This window comes from Protopterus annectens, chromosome 5.part1 (genome assembly GCF_019279795.1).
Source record: "Protopterus annectens isolate FY-2018-M chromosome 5.part1, PAN1.0, whole genome shotgun sequence".
Lineage (NCBI taxonomy): Eukaryota > Metazoa > Chordata > Ceratodontiformes > Protopteridae > Protopterus > Protopterus annectens.
Window position 1 is genome coordinate 492,027,501 of NC_056736.1, and position 25,482 is coordinate 492,052,982.

The 25,482-nt window shown below is 35.0% G+C and overlaps 1 protein-coding gene across 1 annotated transcript in view; it reads left to right on the forward strand.

Annotated features, from left to right (window-relative positions):
* The window catches only part of LOC122803222 (limbic system associated membrane protein), a 1,483,743-nt gene that overhangs the window by 1,150,090 nt on the left and 308,171 nt on the right, over positions 1-25,482 (forward strand). Inside the window, exon 6 of the mRNA XM_044072825.1 lies at positions 4,370-4,518. Coding sequence (XP_043928760.1) covers positions 4,370-4,518 — 149 coding nt within the window. The remainder of the gene's footprint in view (positions 1-4,369; positions 4,519-25,482) is intronic.

A 25,482-nucleotide genomic window follows, 5' to 3' on the forward strand; every position in this document is an offset into this window, starting at 1 on the left:
CATTTATTTATTTATTTATTTTTGCCGTTGGTTGTATATATAATGCAAATAAAGGGGAAATAAGGCACCCATGCCTGGTTCCTCTGCTCAAACAGAAATTATCAGCGAGAAACCCCCGCACTTTAATTTTCATCTCCAATCCTCCAAATATCCTCATAATCAACCTTATTATTTTTTCAGGAATGCAAATGTTTCCCTTGTCCTACACATAAAATCCCAGCTTACTCTGTCAAATTCTTTTTCTGCATCAAGACCCTGCAACAGTGGTATATTCTTACATTCTGGTTCCCCCTGAATCATCATTGTTCTATTAATATTGTCAAATGTTTGCCTCTCTTTCACAAAACCACACTTATCCATATCTATCAATTCTGGGGTCATCTTTGCCATTCATTTAGCCATTATAGACAAACACTTTACAATCATGGTTTAGAATTGAAATGGGCCTATGTGAAGCTGGATCTGATGGGTCTTTACCATCTTTAGGTTTTACACCCACCACAGCTTTCTTCCAGGATGTTTGTGCTTTTCCTTTTAAAATACTGTTAAAACCTTCCAGATCTTTATTACGTTCTTCCTTCCTAGCTTCCAAACTTCCACAGGAATACCATCTGTTCTTGAGGACTTTCATGGGAGATTGATTATACATCACATTTTTTTTATCTCCTCTCATCCTATCTTAGCTGTTAGTAACCGGGCCTCATCTACCTCTAACCTTTGCACATATATTTTGATAAACATTTCCATGTGTACTTTTTCTTCATTTTCACATTTCTCTGCTGTATACAGATTTTCATAAAATTTTCAAAATATTTTAAGATTGCTACAGCATTTCTGGATATTTTCCTAGTTATAAGCTCCCTAAGCTTGGCAAAACCCCTTTCTACTTTCTTTTGTCATTGTGCTAACAGTTTTTATGCTCTGGAGTTACCAAAAAAAAAAAACAGTTGCTTAACAGCAATCTTTCCAAACTCCTGCATATTATCAAGGAAGTCCCTTATTTTCTCATTAGCACTATGCAGTTGCTCTTCTACTTGTACTGAGAGACTCCCCCTCTCTGCAATACTTTAAACTTTGTCAGTCCCTCTAAATAATCTAGTTACTTCTTAGCCATATCTCTTTTTCTTTTATCTCTACCCTATTTATAAAATCCACTTTCATTTTATTCTATTCCCTAGCTATAATTTCTGAAGCAATTTCTATCCCTAATATCTCCAGAATAATTTCCGCTGCTCATTGTTTAAATTCCTCTCTGTTTAGCAGATAAGTGGGGAAGCACCAGTGTCTCATTTTTCTTTCATTAGCCTGCATTTTTGTTTTGGTTATTATTGGCACATAATCTAAAATAGTTATTGGATGTATACCAAAATTGTCAATTAAATGCATATATTCATTTGAAATATAATTTTTGCCTAGCCTAGCCCAGGTTTTAAATCTTAAGGAATAATATATAAATCCTCTCTGAGCTCCTACTACTAAATTCACATCTTTCGTACAAAATATTTTTATAAATGTCTTCAAAAATCTACCCCCTTTTCTTATTTTTAAACAACTTCATTGAATTATCAATTGTGACACAGGCAAATTTACATTTACATAAAAGTAATCAAACTGTATTAACGGGTTCATGTTTATAAACATTATACTTCATATATATTGCTATATATCATAGAACCTAATCAACATTAATTAAATTATTCAGGTCTTGCCCATTTTTTATCAAACAAGAAACATCTTTATTAAACAATCATTAATGACACAGGCAATCATACATTTATATAAATGAAAACAAACCACACCAACACAATCCTATTTGCACGCATTTTACATTACAAACCATATTGACACACACCCAGTTGCATACCTTATACATATAATCTACCCAATAATTTTCAGTCAAACATTACATAGCTCATTTAAGTCTGCCTTCTTTCAAACCTTATTTCTCCCTTGTATGTATTGTTCCCACAATTCCCATTTTTCCCTATGCATTTGCTCCTACCCTTTTTTTAAAGATCCCAGTTCCAGTTGTTTTATCTCTATTACTATATTCACTACTTCTAGTACAGTTGATTTAGATTTTGATTTCCATTTTTTAGTAATTGCTTTTTTGGCAGCCACCATAATTAGACACAGTAAGGCCTTGCCATGTCTAGGCAATTCCAGTTCTGAATCATAGCTCAGAAAAATTATCTTTCTTGTCACTCCAATATGCCTACCCAGCATCTCAGACAGTGCATCCCACAGGGAATCCTTAAAGTCCACCGACTCACTGCACTCTCAAAAAATATGTTCCCATTATCTCTTTCTTCCCCATCGCACTTCCATAATTTTTTTTGTGCACCTGAGGAAAAATTCTCTGGATACTTCTTGGGGTATAAAAATATGTAAACATTTCCAAAAAACCTAAATGGTCTAGATTTTGTTGCATATTTTGAAGACATACATATATCCTCCCATTGTTTCTTTGTGAATTACTTATCCGATCTCGCTTCCCCATCCTTTCTAACCTCCTCTGATTGATTCTTATAGTTATCATGCAATATTTTATATGCTCAACTAATTATTCCTTTTTTAATTAGCACAAAAAAATCTGGGCAAAATATAAAATAATGTGGGGGAGACCAAAAAATAGGGGGGGCAAATTGTAAATATTGCTGTTATAAATGAAGAACATTACTAGAATAGCAGGTCTTGTGTTGATGAGCATTTATATGAAGTCTGAGACTAAAGTGTCTGCCATTTTCTGACTTCTGTCCTCATTGATTTGCCTGAAAAAACACACATTTTATGAGGAAGAGACCACAAATGTGAGGCAAAAATCTGGAATTTCTGCAAAAATCTGAACAGTTGAAAGGTATATGACTGAATGAGAGTGAGATGTCCATTTAAATACCCATGTCTTTTATGAACATCTCTGTCTGAAGAGGAGTATCATTTATAACATATTAGGTGGTAGTAACCTTTTTTGGAATGCTTTTAAAATGCACTTTTTTACATTTAACTTGATACCATTTTAAGTATACCAGGTAAGTGCATATAAAGACCCTTGTTGCTGCTGTGTAATATCAGTGGATTCACAATTAACATTACCCAGATTATAGTCATTAGAAACTTGGACAACTAGACTTCTGAGGATATCTTCAAAATAAATGTAACAGGAGAGGGCCTAACACATATTCTTGTGGCACCCCAGTCATTATAATTTAACTTCAGAGAGTGTACCAGCAGCTTTCACAACCAGGGATTTTTTGGATAGTCCGTTTACAATCCAGTAGACAATGTAGGAACTTACAGTTAGTTTGTCTTATTGTTCAATAATTTCAACATAGTGGATATTACCAAAACTCTTGGCTGAGTCAAAATATGCAGTATGTACAGAGTGTCCACTGTCCACAGCCACTGTAACCTTATTATAGAAGCTTACCAGGTTTACAAGACAGGATCTGGGCTTCACAAAAACAAACTGAATGCAGTGTAGTTTGTTGCCTGTGACTGCATAATCAAGTCCTGCTATGATATCTTCCATTTTTTTTTATTATCTTGGGACAGTTTTAGGAACATGCTTCTGCTGTTGTGTCTGATCTACATGGTGACCAGGGAGCTGTCCAGCAAGACTGAAGTATAATAAATCTGAATGTAGACATTTTTTCTGCAGATAATCTGTGAGATACAAATTTTCTTACACTGTTGCACACTTATGTTGTAGGGTTAATAGACCCACATGCAAAACAATAAATAATAATAATAAACATATGAATCTCCCTGTAGTGCTGAGTAGCCAATCACTGTAGTCACAAGTCTTTCTTCTTTGAAGAGGGGAATCATTCAGGCTTGGATCATGCTCGGCTGTGGGTGAGTATGAAGGGAGGAAGGAAGAAACCACAGACAGATGTCAGTGGCCCTGATGTTAACTGTTGGATGAAAAAATGTCTATTTCCTAACTCTCCCCAGTACTAGCAAATTAAAGAGTTAGTACGATTCAAAAATACAGATAAAAAATGGAAGTGATACTTCTGCTTTTTATCAAGTAGTAAAGTCAATTTCCCTTCAAACTATTTTGTATGAAGGCCATTTTGCCTCTAGACATTTTATTTTGCATCCCTTGCACATTGCTTATACAGCCTCTTCTAAGTTAAATGATAAAAAAAAATCCTCTCAATAAAATATTTGCCATATTAGGAAAGCATCTACTATAATGTACATAGCTGAATTCTGATAAAAAGTCAGTGGTAGTTTGGTTTTAATCTTCTTGTACAATATACAGTAGATAGAGATTAGCAGCGTATGTGTAGTGTTAATTCTAGATAAACAGGCACTGATACCATTTTATGTGTTTTTTCTCCTGTTTTCCAACTGTATTTTTTAGGATAAGTAATGGCCAAGGCATTGAGATCAAAAACGTTGGAAGTCACTCTAGTCTAATATTTGGCAATGTCACAGAAGAGCATTATGGGAACTATACATGCGCAGCAACTAACAAACTTGGTGCAACAAATGCCAGCTTATTCCTATACAGTAAGTATAATGTTTTCTTTTCTGAAAACTCACCAACACTCTGCTGAGTAGAAACATGTAGGGACTTCCTAATTATCTGACTAATAGTATCATTATTCTGTAATTTGGTTTTAAGGCAGAGGAGAACCTTTGCTATCACAGTTTACTAAATGTGTTGCAGGCAATCTGGAAGACATGCCTTTACAGAAAGTAATAGAAAAGGAGCAGAGGGCTTCTATGGCTGAAATGTAGTTCAGTTCATTTTTATGGTATACATATTAAGATGTACTTGTGGAAGTTTTAACAAGTCAGTGAACAGTATCGGAGTTCTTGAATATTTTTACCATGATATATCGTGCTGGAACATCATGTGCATTTGTTATTTAATGGCATTTATTTCTTATTATAGAGAAGATGAAGGCATTTCTTATGTCTTTTATGCCAGCATAGTAATCTTCTGCTTGACAGCTGCCAATAAAGCAGGCCTGCTGACACTTATGACAGGATATTCTTCAAATCCATCTACTTTAAATGACTTTGCTCATCTACCCAAGAGCAGGGCTATATGCCACTTAATATCATTAATCACATAGTACATATGTGTTCACTATCTTCTGTCCCTGCAGGGGCATTCATGAAAGCAATGGCTGTACACCTCCATTTGAATAGACACAGATAAGACCTGAAACAGTTTTATTTTTTCCTTTTTTTAAGTTTAGAGTAGAAAATGAGCAGAAATCAGTGTTCATTCCTACCACATATGCTAAGTTTAGAATCTGAGCTGCATTGAATTTCTGAACCTGATAGTGAGTCCCGAACTGCAGCATGCTATTTGTATTTGTAAATCTGCTATGATGATCATTTTGTTTCTCTCCCTAGCTTAAACACTTCATAGCAACTAAATGTAGTGATATCATGCTGTATTTAAACCTACTATAAATGAGGTGATTCTGGATATCAGTGCAGTAGGATCCATGCTTCCTAAAGGCAGATTAGGAAGGAATAGGTTGAGTGGGAATTTCCTTGTAAAGTCAGTGGGTGGAAACCATTATTATTTAACCAGTATTGTTGTAGTACTTCTGAAAACAACCCCCTTGCATTTTTTAGTTAAGGTATTGTATCTGCAAAGCTTATTTTTTCAATGTTGTTTAGAATGTGTGTTACATTATATTATATTATACAACAACCCTCCATTAATATTCAAAAACGTGCACGCTGTTGGTCAGTGTCCACATTGTAAATCAGTTATAGTAATGGAAAAAAGGTGCAGTCGCCCGGACTCTTTCCATTACTATAACTCTTTTTTTAAGCAATGGAAAACGCAAGATCTCCGTTGCTTCATACTGTCTCGCTATGTTAAACGAGTTTAACATAGCGGGACAGCTTTAAAAAAAACAACGGAGATTCTCCATTGTTTTTTTTAAAGCTGTCTCACTATGTCAAACTCCTTTAACATAATGAGACAGTTTGTAAAAAGCATCGGAGATCTTGCTTTTTCCGTTGCTTTTTTCAAAACTGTCTCACTATGTTAAATGGGTTTAACATAGCAAAACAGCTTTAAAAAAGCAACAGAGATTCTCCGTTGCTTTTTTAAAGCTGTCTCACTATGTTAAACCATTTAACATAGCGAGACAGTTTGTAAAAAGCAACAGAGATCTTGCTTTTTCCGTTGCTTTTGCCCACAGTTCTGATGTACTGCGTAGGCATATGCATGCGCAGTACATCAGAACTGTCGCAGAATACCAGACAGTTGCGGAAGGACAGCAAGGAGGCATTATACAATGCCATTATTTAAGAAAAGCAATTATTTTTTTTCTTAAATAATGTCATTGTATAATAGCAATAACCCACTTCTGGGTGTGGATAATGCTGGATTTACCCACGGTTGGCTTTGTTTGGCCACTCGGGCTTTGCCCTCATGACCAAACCACACCAACCATGGATAAATCCAGCACTACCCACACCCAGGCGTGGGTTATTGCTATATTATATTATATTATATTATATTATATTATATTATATTATTATATTATACTACATTATTGATGTCTGTGTGTGTAATCTTTAATATGCATATGACAGAATTGCACATTATGATATATGAAAAGAGTATATTTCCCTACAAAATAAAAAAAGAAAAAAATAAACCTACTTAGTAACACAGACTGTTATATTATAAGTGGCTTGGCATCATAAAACTCATGGAGTCACAGTAAAGGAAAACAAATCTGATATAGGCATTTCACTAACTTATGTAAGTACAGTAATTTTAAAAAAAGAAAAATTGTGATATACACTGAATAATCTATAGCATGGCAATTTCTGTGCAGCACACAGAGAAGACCAACAATTACGAAGTTGAACCCTAGGATGTGTTTGCAGAAAATTTAGATTTATGACATGTTTCCTAGCACGTCATCTGACAATCACAGATATACTCCTTGATGAAGGGTAAAAGTGAGACACCCTGCAGAATGGAACACTTGAAAAAGCAGTGCACTAGTGGGAATATATAAGAAAAGCAAGGAGGCAATAAACACAGCAGGATAAAAACAAACACAATTTAATGGAGTATGAACACTTTTGCATTGCTTCCACAACGCTTCTTCAGATACAAATCAATTAAAACAATCTTCCTATATCATTTTTAAAAAAACATTAAGGCCCAATCAACTATGTAAAGCCATAATCACATGATGGTCCTTAATGTTTTTTTAAAAATGATGTAGGAAGATTGTTTTAATTGATTTTTATCTGAAGAAGCGTTGAAGCAATGCAAAAGTGCTCATACTCCATTAAATTTTGTTTGCTTTTATCCTGCTGTGTTTATCGCCTCCTTGGTTTTGCTTTTATTTGCAACTTATTTACAAGGAGCTGGTTTTATCCTTTTACATGGTTTGTTTTTATTTCTAATTAATTAATTCATGACAGACAAGAGCTAAGTTTAACAATTATCTCCTCTGATGTATGACACTTCAGCCATGTAACTCATATCTCCTATGTTCCATTGCAGTGCAAAATTTGGAATGAATACATGTGCTTGGCCTTGGCACAAAGACCACATCATTCTAATCCTTCCTCCCGCAAAGCTGATTGTGCAACCTGTTGAGCCATTAGCAGTATGAAATTTAATTTGTGAAGGGAAAAGAGTTACTGAACATATAGTTAATTCTGAATGAGAAGAGGGGTAGAATTACGTGCATGCACACTTTACTACTATTATAGTTCTGCCATGATCAGTGGTTTGCTCACAAATTACAATTTTTACTTAGGCATGGGTGAAGGAGAGAAGGTGGAAATGGATTTCCCTACCTGAGGACAGACTTATTCTGGATGAACATTGTGCTCATTACCAGGCTGAGTGATCATTAAAAATAGCTACTTTTTTCTCAAATGGTATCTCTGTAATAAGTACTCATCATACTGCACTGTTTTAGGTTGTTATCAGGTTGTGTAACTTTGCCTGCTTGGCATCGCAGAGATTTTTTTACTGTTGAATGTGACAAGTTGACTTAGTTTTTTACTGATAAGGTTGCTGACGTCAGATGTTGCATCTCCGCATATGGCTGTAATAAGATGCCTGACCTGAGCAACCCAGACAGGTGTAGGGCTGACTTTGATAGTTTCATGAACATGGTGTCAACAAGACATACAAGATCTTGTTTTTTGGTTACAAGGCTCACAATATTAAGATCTATCTCACAATCTTTGCCCATTAAATCTCCATTATAATTTACTAATCTCTGAAAATTGGGAAATTCCTATCCATGTCTTGGAAAGTGTTGACCCCCCCCAATCTTCCATAAACTTTTTTGGGATATAAATGGTCTGGAGAATCATCAATCTATCCAACAACTTCCACTCATTGGTAAGGTTAACAAGAAGGAGGTTTACACAAAGCTATTTTCCCAATTAATGTTTTGTGACCTGCTTGACCCATGTTAATCTGGCCATAGATCTAGGCATAGTATAGAGACAGCACTCATAAGAGTTATATATGATGATCTACTAGTGGTCAAAGATCAGAGGAACTATTCAGTCCTGGTCCTTCTCAATCTGTCTATATCCTTTAATGCAATAGATCATGGGATATTGACTGAGCACTTGAACCAGTTCTGTGGTATTACTGATACAGTTTTGAACTGGTTTAAATCTTACCTTTCTGGTTGCAATTAATATGTAGTGTTTGACCTAAGTTCATCAGGCATACACTCTTTGGAGTGCGAAGGAGAGCAACACTCATTCTAGGCACTGTTATTATACATTGCTTTTATTTCAGGTAGATAATTACAAGAAAAGTTATTTCATATCAGTTTTATGTTGATGATACTCAGCTTTAAATTTCCTTCTGTCTGAGTTAGGTGCCATATTTTACCACTTTGGGAAATTGTTTGGACTCTCTCATTGATAAGACATGTTCAAATCAACTGAAATTCAACCCAGCCAAGACTGAGGCATTACTGATGCAAGCTACCACCCATGTATTCCATTGTTACCTCCATTATAATGACTTTTTGGAATTAGATGTTAAATTTTATCAAAATGCCATATTTACATCTTAGAGATATTGCCCATTTCAAACACTGCTTATCTGGATTGGACCTAATGACAGCAATAAATGCACAGGTAGTATCTTGCTTGGACTACACTAATGCTCCATATCAATGGCTTCTTTGCTGAAGAAGTTCTGTTTTACTAAGATGAAAGCATTAAAACAAAGTAGAAAATAAAGCATTTTTTGGCCAGGACACAGCACGGTTTTGTTTTGTAGATATCTGATTTTTTTAAGTTATCCTCTGGAGTAAACTCTCTTGGTTACTGTATCTAAGAATATCAGATTCTAATTTGTCATGCCTGGAGCAAGAACAGGGCTCTTCTACTTATTTGATAGCTTGTGTTTGACAACCAATCATATTATACCAGTTCTGCAGGATCTTCACTGGTGGCCAGTTGCAGCTTGTTATTGCATAAATATCTAGATGCTCACTTTATATGCCCAGCATGATCTATGTCTCACTTATCCAAAGGCACTGTTGTGCTCCTATCTCCTGGTTATGCAACTCTGGTCATCTCATATGTGGCTGCTAGCAGTTCTAGAGGCACATTTGGAAAATTCTGGTCGAGTGACTTTTTCATACATTTTACCTATCCTTTGGAGTAGGCTATCATGCTGAATTTGGGCAAGTGAAGCAGAAACTTCCTTCCAGAGGTCCCTATGGTTAATCCTATTTGAGAATGCCTGTTATAAGCCTGGTAGAGAAATGTGCACCAGTGTTTGATTTCTGAAGTTTGGACAGCTCAGAAGCAGCTGTTACTTTAATTTAGTTCATCGCAGATACAGATTTTAGATTGATATGGAATTTGGATTTTGTTGCTCATCTCAGTTTTGGTGTTGCACTCCTAAGTGTGTGGTCCTTCAGATGAGAAGTTAAACTGATACCCCATCTGCCTGAGTTGGTGGTAGCACAGGTGGATGTAAACGATCCCACAGCAGCTATCAAAAAGAGTAGGAGGTTTTAATTGATATACACATTACATATTATTTACATATTTATAATATTTACTTCTATTTACAAATTTCCATATATTATAAACTTCAATTTAAGTATTCCTCCACCACCCTTTTATACACAACCAAAACATTATTTTCTCCAGAATCTTTGTCAAAGTCCATTTTCCATTGTATTTCATTTAATTTAGTCTCTCATTCCATATAGTCTATGAAACATAAAATATTACTCTGTTCATTTTCTTTACTTCTTCCTGCTTTCATGCACCATAATAACCAAATTCTATTATGTCCATATTTATTGCTCAAATTTTAACAAACTTTTAACCTTATTATGTTTACATATTTATTTCCACAAATTATTAACTCTTTTACTTTTTAAAAACACATGCTCAGTAGTCTCAAATTCTCCACATTTACTACATATTCTGTCTTGCTTTTTCAAGTACGGTATATTTGCCTTAACTTGCAATTTTCTAATATACAATCTCCATAAAAATCATTACATTCTTTAATCATGGTATAGTTATTGTATCTCATCATTATGGCTTTTTCATACCTATTTCTAAATGTTATTTATGGATCAATGCAATAAAATGCTTTCATAATATTTAAGTACCATTCCTTTCTATTTTTCTCACATATATGCTTTTTTTTATTTTCCATAACACAATTTTGTTTGGGTATTCTTTTATTTCTTCATTCACAATGCTTTTACTTCTTTCTTAACTTCCATTTCTTCCCACAATTCTTTGTATTTATAATAGAGTATCATTTCTATCAAGTTTTTAATTTCCTTCATAATTCTTTTTAAAACCTTATATAAAATTTAAGATGCTGCATGTACTATTGGGTTTATTAAAACCAAACTTCCTTGCTCTTCTTTCATATATAGAATCTTTCTCTTCACTGAATTCAGTCTAGAGTCCCACATAAAAGAAAATATAAATATCATTAGGTTCTTTTCATACTTAATAGGAATCATACAGATGTTAGCAACATTAGCACTGTTTTCTATTACCATGGCGTTCAGCAAGTATTTTTTTCTATATGAATATCTATATACTTTACAAAAAATAGTCATGTCCTTTACTTCTTTGAGTACATTATCCCATAGTTGTCTGTATTCATTCCTTTCAAATATTATTCCTACTATATCTATTTATTTTTAGTTGAACTCAATACCTCATATCATACCTTCAAGACCAAATCCTTTACTTTTTTCTTTATTTATACTTAAAGCATTTTTTTATATTTACACTTAATTTTACTTTTACTTTTTTTCATCCATATTTTATTTTTAACAATTAGTACAATATCATCAGCATAACGGTACATTATTGGCAGCTGCACTTCTTTCATCATTTTGTATCCACCTCTACTTGACATTTTATTAATTTCCTTCACTATTACATTCATACCTAATGAGAAAATTACACTACTAGCTGGCAGCCCTGCTTTATTCCACATTCTGTTTTTATTGTTTCCCCAATTCAACCATTTACATTTAGTTTCACATAATTCCTTTCATAAACAGATGTTATTACTTGTAATATGTTTTGCTTACATTATATGCCTACAAAATTCCCCTTAATGATTTATGTTTAATATTATCATAGGCTTTACTTATATCCTGTATCATAACCTTCACTTCTACATTTTTATTTATGATATCATCAATTATTTCTCTTGTTATCCATAATAACGCTTGACTTCATTTTCCTTTTCTTCTCAATACATTTTGGTCATATATTCTATCCATTTTTTGTAACCTTTGTTGTTATTATTCTCATAAAAAATCATAATCCATATTATTCAATGTTAAAGTTCTTCAATTTCTCATCTCCTCTTTATTTCCATTTTAAATATAAATTTTATAACTCCTGTACATATCTCTTTCTCTTTAATTCCAGTTTCTAACCATTCATTCACAATTTCTATAAAATTAGTTTTTGCCACTCTGTCATCTCTTTGTACATACCATATTCAATTCTGTCCAGCCCTGTTGCAGAATTAATGCTAACATCTTTTAGAATTTCATTCAGTTCTTTCATAGTTATTTTTTGTTCTAAATATTCATTATCTTTATTATTTATTTTTTCACCTTTATAAATTTGTTCTATGTTTTCTTTCTCTTTTAACAAATAATTCCAATAAATATACTTTAATTATTTTTATATTCCTTCTTGCTGTCTTATTTGCTTATCTTCTGTATTCTTTAATTCTCTTATTTTTCTTTTATTATTTTACTCAAATATGTCTTTCCTTGCAAATAATATTTTTGTTTATATAACAAGTTGTTAATTTAAATTTGATTCATTGTATATATTTCTCTTTCTTTTTTATAAAAGGAATTTTTCTTCTCTAGTAAGTTCCTGAATGTTTCTTGACTTACTATCTTATATCTCTCTTTTTCTTTTTTTCTTTTCTTCCTTAAACATTCTAAAACACTTTTTTATATTTCTCTTTAAAATTTAGCCACCAAACTGTCCAACTCTCATAAAACACTCTCATATGTGTATGATTTTTACATAATTCCATAAATTCTTTTTTCTTCTTCCTTTAAATCTAATCCATTTTCATTAATTTTCTTTATTCCTTTTCATATTCTTATATGTTCTTCATTTTCCTGTACTTTAAACCATATAGCCACATGATCTGAAAATCCAGCATACTGAATTCTTTTTTTTTAACTTTTAAACTCTCAGATATTTAAAAAAATGATAAATTTCTGTCTTAATTTCATTCCCTTTGTAGGTCCAGTAGTTTTTCTTCCATACATTTAACTTGCCACTTCTCATAATGTCTTTAACTATTTTAAGATCACAATTGCTCTTATTTTTTTCTTAAATTACAATTAAAACCACCCACCACTATAATACCCATATTTACTCATGTATATTCAAGAATATTTTTAACCATAATTTTCTCTTTTTTTGTTACATATGCATATAAAGCTATTATTCTATACACATATTTGTTCCATCTCAAGTCTATTTATTACCATAATTTGTCCTAGTTCCAGTATGGTTACAGCTAATATTTTAATATTAATATTTAATATTAATTTTAATATTAATAATATATTTTTAATAATAGCTATGTAATATTAATATTTAATATTAATATATCACATTGTCTCTGCAGTCTCGTGGTGTCTGGAGCCCTGCTCCATTCACCTCGCTCTGCTTGGCTCACTCCGCTCCCCTACCCTACGCCCATTTCCTAGCCGCCCCCACTACATCTACATTTATTCCAACCCCTCATCACCTGACCTGTCTCTACACCATTCAGCCACTTAGCTATATCTACCAAACCACTTTAGCTAATTTGTGTCATACATACACAATAACCATATACTATAACTATTATACACTCATACCTTTCTCACTCTACAAGACACACCACTAACTACACCCAAGCAACACTACAACTCATTATGCAGATCACACTCATATTTCTATTCTTAACCCTCACAGCATTAAACTATATTACATCCTTACAAACAAACATACCACCAATACACACCATCTACCACACAACACATACCTCTGCACCTTCAACAACTCACATAAACTTCCACATTGCTCCTACATTAATTGATGACAATTTTATACTAAATCTATATAACAGAAACATTCCACATTCCTACACTAGATAAATATAATTTAAATACCACATAGAAATAATGTGCACAGCCAAATGCACACTGCATAAGAAATACCTCCTGACATCAGGAGACATTCACCCTAATCCAGGGCCATGCAACATCATCCCCCCTTTTAAACACACATCAGATCCACTTATCATTAACCTTAACTCCAGGAGTATATCTAACAAACTTCCCCACTTACACACACTCATAAGCCATTATTCCCCCAACATCCTGACAATAACTGAGACCTGGCTAAAACCCAGCACCCAGAGTGAACAAATCCTCCCTCCAGGATATAACATCCTAAGACAAGATAGACTAGGTAAAAAGGGAGCAGGTATTGCAATTCTCTATAAAAACACACTTATTTTGCAACCTCTACAAACTCCTCTACCTAAATTTAATAATGCTGAAACCCTGGGCACTGTTCTACTCCTAAATAAGAATAAAAGTATCAACATTCTCTGTGCCTATATCCCTCCAGGCAACAACTCCCTGACAACTGAAGATATCTTGCAATGGATTAATAATAACCTCCCAAAAGAGTCCATTCTATTAGGAGACCTGAACCTGGATTGGCTAGCCTGTAACTCCAAAAAAACCACTAACCATATAAATGTATATGTTTTTTCTCAACTTATAAGTGAACCCACTAGAGTAGATAAAAAAATTCCAAAATAATTCTTTATTGGATTGGACACTGGTAAACTACCGTGAACATAATTATCAAACAGGCTGTCTACCAGATGGGCTAAGTGATCACCTCCCCACATTCCTCCTACGAAAACACTCTAACCCATAATTCTTAAACAAATCAGAGATGATTGTAATGTAAACCCACATGATCTTAACAATACCCTAAAGAAATGCAACTGGGAACCATTACACACCCTTGAACTAGACCAAGCTGCTGACTATTTCAATAGTACTCTTACTAATATCCTTAACCTAATAGCTCCCATAAGAAAGATTAGAGCTAAAGTTAACTTTGCTCCATGGCTTAGTAGATCCACTAGAGCCTTATTAAAGACTAGAGACAAAGCATGCTGGAAAAAAGATAAAACTACCCTATCCAGACAAACCTATCAACAACTCAGGAATCAGGCTAAAAAACAAACAATACTTGATAAGTAAAACTACTTTTTAAATGTCCAATTAACTCCCTATTAAAACCTGGTAAAACCACCACACCAGCTCCCACCTCCACTAATGATAATAGCGATATAGCCTTCCAATTTAATCACCACTTTACTGGATCAATCAAGTCGCTATCCACTCAACTACCCAAAAATAGCTATTCACCCACACCAAAATTAACTCCAGATACCTCACCCTCTTTTGTGCTCTCACCAGTTCCAACCTCCTCAATCAAAAAATATCTCTTAAAACTAAAACCCACTTCTCTTGCAGCCGATGGAATACCAGCTTCCTTCCTAAAAATAGCCACTGACTCCTTATCCTATCCAGTCTCCATCCTTATAAACCACTCCATCCAGGAAGCCTTTATCCCACAGTTATGGAAAATCTCATATATTATTCCCGTTCATAAAGGTGGCAACTCTCATGATTTTTCTAACTATAGCCCCATTGCTTTCTTGCCTCCCATATGTAAGATACTTGAGAAATGTATCCATTCCCAGGTCATGCACTACCTAAATACAAATAACCTTTTCTCCAGCACACAACACGGCTTCCGCCCATACCACAGTACAACTACCGCTCTTCTCTCTTTCACTAACCTGGTTAATCAACATAGAAATAATAATAACTTTGTATCTGCCACATTCCTAGACCTCTCAAAGGCATTTGACATGGTCTCTTACTCCTTACTAATAGATTCTCTTACCTCCTTATCCTTTGCCCCTAACACTATTGCCTGGTTCAAAAACTATCTGTCCAACAGACAGCAAGCTGTCCAATGGCAAGGCACACTATCACCTCTACTTCACACAACCATAGGCGTACCCCAAGGCTCCATATTAGGTGCACTTCTTTTTTTTTTCTATTTTCACCAACAATCTGCATACCTCTACCCAAAATGCCTCACTCATACAGTATACAGATGATTCCACCCTAATATGCTCAGCCCCATCACTTACCACTCTTCAACAACTTACCCAGGAATCGTTTACCTCGGTGGAATGCTGGATCTCAAATATCCAACTTATCCTCAACCCCAATAAAACCAAACTACTCCTGTTTACCCCCAATAAATTCCAAACCCCTCCTCTCTCCTTCTCTATCACTTCCACAAATGGTACTGTAATCTCCCCTTCTCCACATACCAAATTCCTAAGCATCGAAATTGATAACAACCTCCATTTTGACATCCATATCTCGTAAACCATCAAAAAGGTTCACAAAAAATGAGTACCCTATATAGACACAAAACCTTTCTTTCAGATCAGGCAAGAGTCACCCTAGGGCAATCCCACCTACTGTCCACATTAATGTATGCAGCACCAATACTGACCCACATAAAAAAATTGACCTTGACAAACTTGAGTCTTGTTATAATAAAGTGGCCACATTTACTACCAGTTCCACCTACGGAACCCATCACTACCTACCACTACGGAAACTTCAGTGGCTGGAATTGCCACAACTACTAACTTTCCACCAACTAGTCATCACATATAATATTCTAAAATATCCTGATAAAATCCCAGCACTAAAGCAACTACTAACACACTGTACAGCAAACCGTCCTCTTTGTTCTGCCAGTAAATCACTTCTCTATATCTCCACAGCTAACAACACTGCAGGAAAAGCTCTTTTCTCACACTGTATAGCTAAAAGCTGGAATAATCTCCCCTTATCTCTGACTTCTGCTCTAAACACCTCGCAATTAAAAAACCTGCTTAAATCATATCTTAGAGGTTCATGGCTGTGTCCATGTATTGCATAATACTATATCTGTACTTCCTTCATCTTTTATCTCTCTCCTACTACTTTATACTCTGTAAACACAGCATCCTTAACTGAAACCTATCTTTGCCAGGTACTATCTTTGTAGTTAACTTACGTATGTATATGATCATTATTTATTTATTTTTCTTCTCAATGTAACTTTCTACCATTGAACAAATGTTGATAATGTTTTGTTGATAACATGTTTTGTAATTTATGTAAAGATGTATTGCATGGTTTTATATTATGTGGAGCTTTTCTCCCCGGGTCTCCACTGAAGATGGACCTCGTCTAGTCGGACCATCCCGGTTAACAAATGTAAAATAAATAAAATAAATAATACTTTCTTGAGATAATATACATATGCCCGAGTACGTTTCTTTCCCCATGTTCCAAACTACCACACCATTCCAATGTTTTTCAATTTGCATTCTTTCTTTCTCTGTTAATAATCTGATATCTTCTAAAACAATAATATGTGCATCTACTAGCCGCACACCATTGTAACATAACTATTCTCCTTTTAAATATTTTTCATACTGTTCACATGTAAAGCTTATATTTTCAACTTTTATGAATAGTTAGTATAACATTTTTATCCCTTGCCTTTCTATTTTGTCTAAATATTATATTTTTGAATTTTCTTTTCCTTTTGTTAACTCTTTTACCTATCAAATTATTTTTATTTCTTATTGTATGCCAGTCAGCTTCTTCCTCACTTGTCTCTTCTGTTTCTTTTTCCTTGTTACTTTCTTTAACTTCATGTACAACCTTATCAGTCACTTCTTTTTGCACATTCTTTGTATAACACATTCTACTCTCTCTTGATCCTGTATCACTTCACTTTCATTTTCTTGCACATTCATTTCACATTTGAGCCATGAATGACCAGTGTTGCCAAATTTTTTGCACTTCAAATCACATTTTTGTGGTATGCCTTGTTTTACCACATAAATAGCATCTTTTTTATCACATTCATTGATTAAATGATCATTTTTTTTCCACAAAAATAACAAGTCTTTGGTTGACCTCTGTATTTCACAAAACCCCTATTACCATGAATATTAATAATGCTAGGTACATGCATAACATTGTCATTTTCCATTTTCAGTATTACTCCACATTCCCATCCCCCAGTCCATAGTCCTCTTTCATTATATATTTTTGTAGTGCCCTTTACATCTTTATATATAGTTCCACAAATGTTATTTCAGTTCTTTTGCTTCTACCTCAGTTCTAAACTAGATCACTATTCTGCTTTTGTTTGTCTGTAAAAAGCTTGCCGCACATATTCTGACCATGGATAAATATTTTTCTTTTGTGCATATGCACCCAAAAACATTTTCCATGGCCTGCCCAGTCTCAAATATCAAGTCTCAAAAGGTCTCTTTAGTAATAAAAATAAATTCTCTTATCTTTTTTGCTTTGACACCCAGAGGTGCTATGACAAAGTCTGTAACCTCAAACCTATCCAAACATTCTTCTTTTTTACTGTTCACATATACGGTATACATATTTTTTTTTGTTTCTTTTATTTCTTCTTTCATTTTTGTTCCTTCTCCAACAGTCTGTGTATAAGTTTTTGTCCTGGAACTTTTTCTGACACAGTCTCTTCTTCTCCCTTTTCTTCTATTTTTAGCATGATGTCGCTCCAGGAAATTGCTGCTCCATTTTCTGGCTCACTTTGGTTTACCATTTCTTCCAAGTAATCATCCTGCAACCCTCCTCCCCCCAGATTGGAGGGTTGTAATTATGTATTTTTCAGAGGTAACTGTCTCTCCTTCACAATCTCATTTTCCTCCAATGTCATGTTTTCATAGCTGGCTTTAGGCACCAGCGAACCCTACAGTCGCTGGGGCCCCTGTTCCTGGGGGCCCCCAACAACAGCAAGTTATTTTAAACTGATATTTTTATAACATGTTAGTCAAATTAACAAAAGCTAGTACAGCAATCCTGTATACTTACTAAACCAGGTGGGTAATAATAACTGTTATGTATATCTCCTTTTAAAATTCAAAGATATTCTGGTTGTACTAACAGTGTTGTATCAAGTAACAGGCCTCACAATTCCATTAAATATTTTACCACTAACTTAGTGCCACTAACTTATTTAAACCCCGCTGGTGGACATTCTCTCCATTAAACTTAACAACATAGTCAGCTTCAGGTACCTGCAGTACCCCTGGTTGCATGGCCTCCCTTAGTCACCCTTGACTGTTTGGAGGCCTCACAAAAGTTGTGGAAAAGTGAGGATAAAAATGTACTCATTACCTGATTATGTTCTTTTGCCTTAACAGGGCTGTGATAGGACCCTTTTAAGATAAAGTTGATAATGAGTATGAGGAAGGTACGAACTAGAGAGGTCAGCAGCCCAGAGAGACTGATCTCAGTGCAAACCCTGGATTTTAAGATCTTCAAGGATGATTGTTTTTCTTTCAAGGATTTTTATAAATACTGGCAGAACACAAGACAGTATAGCATTCAAGTTCTTTGCTGAAGAATTCTGCTTGATGCCAAAAACACTAGCAGAAATAGGCTCAAAATCAGCAACATGCATGAAATACTACTCCAGTTCATTTAAAAAGTTAATAGGATGAGATGTTTGCATCAACATGCATTTTTGGACAATAAGATGTATACAACTGTCATGTCTGAATTTATTGGCTGTCTTTAATCCAGGATGATTTACCATTAAGTCAACATTTTATGAAGGAGAGAGCAAAATTAGAAGGCACAATCAGGGACAATCTCTGAAATCAGTGGCAGTGACAGGTATGCATTATCCCTGCTGCTGTTTGGTGACTGCTAAACAGCAGTCACTGATCTGGTGTGACAGTACCAGTGTTGCACAATGTATTGCTATTTGCTGAAATAAGTACAAAACTAGTATTGATATGGCTTATGCCTGTGTACGTGCATTTGTGTGTGTGTGTGTGTGTGTGTGTGTGTGTGTGTGTGTGTGTGTGTGTGTGTGTGTGGTGTGTGCATCTATCTGTCTACCTATATATGGGTCCCAGTCATTACATCGAATGTACATTAAATTTAAACATACTACAGCAAACTCGCTTTTGTGAAAGTACATTTTTGTGAAAATGCACTTTTGTAAGAAAAAAAAAAACACGCAGTTTGTGTGTAGATTTAGTTGTACATCAACATATACTGTTGATTGTACAACTAAGCAAACTGTTGCTTAGATCATGGTACAGCGGCGATAAGGGAATATTCCCTTTTCCCCACTGTAGTGCGATCTTGAAGTAAGAATATTAAAGTAGGGAGGTGTGGGGTCACAGCCCCCCACATTGGAGTTGCAGGGAGGCTTGCCCTCCCTGTATAAATGTGAGTAGTGTTTTATTTTTGTAGATTTTCTGTCGTTTTTTTTTTCTCGTGAAAGTGCATTTTCGCTAAAATGCACTTTCGCGAAAGTGAGTGTGTTGTAGTACATTTCGATTTAATGTACTTTCGATGTTGCAACATAGACCCCTATATATATATATATATATATATATATATATATATATATACTCAACCATAAATAAATAAATAAATAAATAAATAAATATATATATATGTGTGTGTGTGTGTGTGTGTGTGTGTATGTGCTGTGCTTACACCCAATAATGCCAGGGCACATACATTATATTTTTCTGAATATCATTAATAAAAGGTAGCTAACCAGTAATTACATTTCAAAAGTAAGGCATACAATATATCATAGAACATTCACTGAGATCTTCTAGGAGTCCTAATCTAACATCAGAAGGTTGCATACACATTGACTGTCTTTTTTGGGGGGTTAAAGGGGCAAGCTGTATTCCAAGATAGCACCTGTGTATCCTCACAGCAATTGTCTTGTTAGTTTATTGTGAGCTCCTATTTTTTTCATCTTTGAATGCTAAGCCTTGGGCACAACTAAGGTCATCCTTGAAAGAAAAAAATAAGACTGAAATTGTTTTCATACTCATAAGTTTTGTGTAGACCACTGTTGGACAAAAAGGTAGGGAAAATGCTATAAACTGCATTCCAGAGAATCTATAACCACTATAGCTTTTGGGGACATCAGGTTAATTGAACTATTTCCTAAATAGTTATTATTGTTCTGTGTTGGTCAGAAATGGTGTTTTGAAAGTATGCAAGGAAAAATAAAGCTAAACCCCACTGACTTTCTTTCCTTTATCATAATTTCATTAAAAGCCATCATTGGATGAAAAGGTTGTGTAAAAATAAAAAAAAGAAAAGATAATTCACTTCAGAGAACATAGAAAGTTATGGCTTCTTGAAAAGGCTGATGAGTAAGACGTGTAAGGCAAAATATGGGAAAAAAAAGAAAAAAGTAATGTACATGGTATGGGGAGCTCAAGATGGAGGGGTGGAAACAGAGGGGAGCACTAGGGGATGTGTGTGTGTGTGTGTGTGTGTGTGTGTGTGTGTGTGTGTGTGTGTGTGTGTGTGTGTGTGTGCATGCGCGCGTGTGTGCATGTGTGCGTGTACGTGTGTGTCAGTGTGCTTGTGTGTGTGTGTGTGTGTGTGTGTGTCTGTGTGTTTGTGTTGTGTGTATATGTGTGTCGGTGTGTGTGTGTTATGTATATGTGTCTGTAAGGTGTGTGTGTGTTGTGTGTATGTGTCTGTGAGGTGTGTGTGTTGTGTTGTATGTATGTGTCTGTGAGGTGTGAGTGTGTGTGTGTGTGTGTGTGTGTGTGTGTGTGTGTGTGTGTGTGTGTGTGTGTGTGTGTGTGTGTGTGTGTGTGCATGTCTGTGTGTGTATTGTGTTGTATGTATGTGCATGTGAGGTTTGTGTGACCGCATGTCTGTGTGGCTGTGTGTGTTGTATGTATGTGAGGTGTGTGTGTGTGTTGTGTTGTGTGTGTGTGTGTGTGTGTGTGTGTGTGTGTGTGTGTGTGTGTGTGTGTGTGTGTGTGTGTGTGTGTGTGTGTGTGTGTGTGTAGGGGAGGGTGCTGAAACAGTAGGTAGTGCCTAGGGTGCAATTTCACAGAAGGAGAGCTGTACATAGAGTTATTGTAATGTATCATTGCTGCAACTAAATGACAGTAACTGTGAATGTCCCTTTATGAGATGGACCAACACAGTGTGGTACATAGGCCTGTCGTAATACAAGAGCACTGAAGCTGCGGGTCATTTTCTGTGTACTACAGCTAAAAGTTTGCAGCACAAACTAAAAGGTTGCTTAGAGGGTGCCAGCAACAAGGCGATACTTTGAAAGTGTTTGGGGGCCCCCAACTTGACACTTGCTGGGGGCTCCCAAACTGCTAACACCATCCCTGACAGTTTTTTTCTGCACCCACATCATCAGAAAAAATTCTGGTAGCAATTCCACGATTTTGACTACATTTTCAGCAACTTTCATTCCAGTTTCCACAAAAGCTGAATCAGACATGTCTTCTCCCTGTTTCTGCAGCTGCCTCTTTGCCTGGAAGAGGAACATGAAGTCCTTTGTGTCATACACAAATGCTTCTCCCTTCTACCAAGTTTTAGGGAAATTCTCTGATGCTCTGGCCAAATTTAACTTAGTAATATAAGTACCACTTTGTGTCTTCCCTGAAAAAAGGCTACTAGTCTAATGGGACTAGCCTAGTCAATAAAAAGATAAATAAAAATATATAAATAAATCCATTCAGACTACATGACTATTTAAAATTTCTAAGTCTTATTGTCTCTTATTCTACACTTTCTTATTGTAAATTATTACTTATAAGCATTATACTCATAATAAATATATAAAATGCATAAATCCTTTAGAAATGAGTACATCAAGTCAAGGACTAATAAACAGTAACATATGACTGGGTATATTGTAGAAGAGTCCATTATTTCTATCATTTCATTCTATCATTCTATTTTAAATAGCACGGGCATATTGGAAAGAAGTGACGTGGATTACAAACTGTCAGCTACAGCTTGGATCAAAGGATATAGTACTGTGGGGAAGAGACAATTTTCTTCGACATACTGCTATAATCCGATAACAACAGTTAACCCCCAACCCCAGTAAATTTTTCCTCCGTAAATGTAAGAAGTGTAAGAAATAAATCTGATGAACTACATGCCTGGATTACCTAACACAATCCTGATATTCTCACTATAACAAAAACATAGCTTAAACCCAGCATAAGCACCTCTGTATTTACATTCCCCACAGCTATAATATCATTTTTAATGACCATATAAAGAGGAAAGGTGGTGATACTGTCTTAATATTTCCAAATAATTGTAACAATCCCCCCTACAACAAACCGATAACACAATTAAATTCAGCAGAGCTTTTTATAAATCTCCTGAAAATAAATAAATATAAACAAATATGTATTACTGTCCTTTATATCCCTCCAGGAAACAATGCAGCTACACTAGAAGATATCTTACATTGAATAGACGTAGCAGTTTCAAAAGAAAATAAAAACCTCTAACTCCCCTACATCTAGCATGAACGTCTATGGTCACATACAACTAAATTATAGCACCACACATTATAACAAGATCTCAAATTCCTTAATAGACTGGATCCTAGTATCAGACCCTAGCAAAGTCGCCACCAAAAGTACAATGTCAGACTCTCTCAACGATCATCTCACTATATATACAACCAGACATCTCACACATCTACGTAAATAGCATTTTTGAAAAACAATATGCAAGCTGTGCAACTTTAACCAAAAAATATTCATTACTACCCTATCATCTATGAACTGTAACATCATAAAAATTGTTTGCTTACATGATGCTGTAAATGAATTCAATACAACCTTCCTAAATAGACTTGCACCTCCTAGAAGGAAGAAAGACTAAAAACAAGTAATGAAGTTTGGCTATCCAAAAAGAGAGAATGCTAATGCAAGACAGTGAAAAAGCACAGAAGGAATGCCAAAAATATAAATCACCAGAATATCTTGACAACTTGAGAATGCTCTGCAACAGTATTAAAAAGAAAATAAATTAATACAAAATACTATACTATAAACAAATAAATGAAGACAAAGGCTATAATATAACAACATTCAGGACAATAGTAAACACAACCCTAAAAAATTCTGGTGAGCAATTAATGAAATCTTATTTCCAAGCCAAAAATTCAACCCATCCCCTCTACTTATAACTCACCACTTGAAACTGAAAAAGAATTCAATTCTTATTTCATAAATAGTATAACGTCTCTAACCAAGGATTCCTTAACATCTAATCCCAACCCTACCCAACATCCTTGTATCATCACATCCACTTTTACCGTTAAACCTATGCCCACTTCCTATATAAATATACTCTTAAACAAACTTAAACCATGCCCAATTTCAGCTAATGACCTTCCAATTAGTAGCCAACAGCATTGCCTACTCTGTCTCAAGCCATATAAATAGGTCATTCCAGGAACCAATGTTCCTACTCACTGGAGAAGAATCACACATTTCCTCTACACAAAGGATGTAATTCAACAGACATTAATAACTTTAGACCTACAGCAATCGTATTCCCCTCTTCAAAGTACTTGAAAAATATATTCAAAAACAATTGCTAAACTACCTCCTGCAGGAAGACCTCCTACTTCCTATACAACATGGCTTCTGTCCCTCCTAAACTACTATCACTACACTTCTAACCTTTATAGATGCTGTCAATAAGGCTACAGATAATGAAAAACTAGTTCCTTCCTTATTTCTAGACTTGTGTGCTAACAAGGTCTATCTCAGCCCACCCTTCTGTGGCTCAAAAGGTACCTGTCCAATACGTATCAGCTAGTAAAATGAAACTCGATCCTCTCTCCATACCTCCGAGGCACCACAGGTATACCACAAGGCTCTATCCTCTAACATTCTCACCAGCACCTTCTACAAACTAACACAACAGGCCTCCTTAATATAATATGCAGATGACTCCACACTTGTGTGCACATCTGACACATTGGCACCGCTCCAAAAATTACTCAGGAAGATTTAACAGCCACAGAGCCATGGCTTTGTAACTTGCAACTCATTATCAACCAAAAAAGCACTTCCTTTTTTCCTCAAATCCCTTTTTCATGAAAAATACAATTTAAAATGCTCACTATCAACAATACAACCACTAAAGTCACTTCTCATAGCAAATTACTATGGATTATAGTGGCTGATAATCTTAAATTTGACATGCATATACAAAATTGCATTTAAAAATTCACCAAAACTAGAGAAGCTTTACAGAGCCAATAAAACTAGACTTGCCATTACTTACTTCCTTCCCTCACTATTTTATGGGACTCCCTTCCTTATGCTATGATATGCTATAATAAAGTGGGTAAATTTTCACTCCTTTTAGAATCTACCATTCTACAGCACTAAAAAGCTTAAATTGGTTCGAACTATCCCCATCAACTAACATATACACAGCTTGATATTACCTTAAAATTATCCAGCATTCATCTGCTTGTCCAGCATGAAATACCTTTCTTTACAACTATGTTCCCAGTTGGCCATTATGATCCAGTGACCAGAAACTCCTGTTTGTCCAGAAACTTCTCAAATCTGCTGGGCATGGTCTGTACTTATACCATGTTGCTAAAGATTGGAACGACTTACCTGTATCCATCTGGTCAATACCCTCCCTCCTATCCTTTAAAACCAGTCTGCAAGACTTCCTAGCTAAAACATAGCTCTGTTTTTGTTCAATCAAAGAATAAATTGTATACCCAAATATATACAAATATCCTTTCATACTTTACACCTCCTTACTCTCCCTTTTTCAATCATGCCCGTACTTCAGTCAGTTCCTTTCCCCTATTTCTAAACATGCTATAACCCTGTTTTTCTCTCACTTTCTATTGTAATTTCATTTTATATTATACTGCCTTTAATTTCTCTACAAACTGGCTAAAGTTTCTCCAAATGTTAAATCATTGTCATATAAGTTGTGTCTATTCTCAACCAAT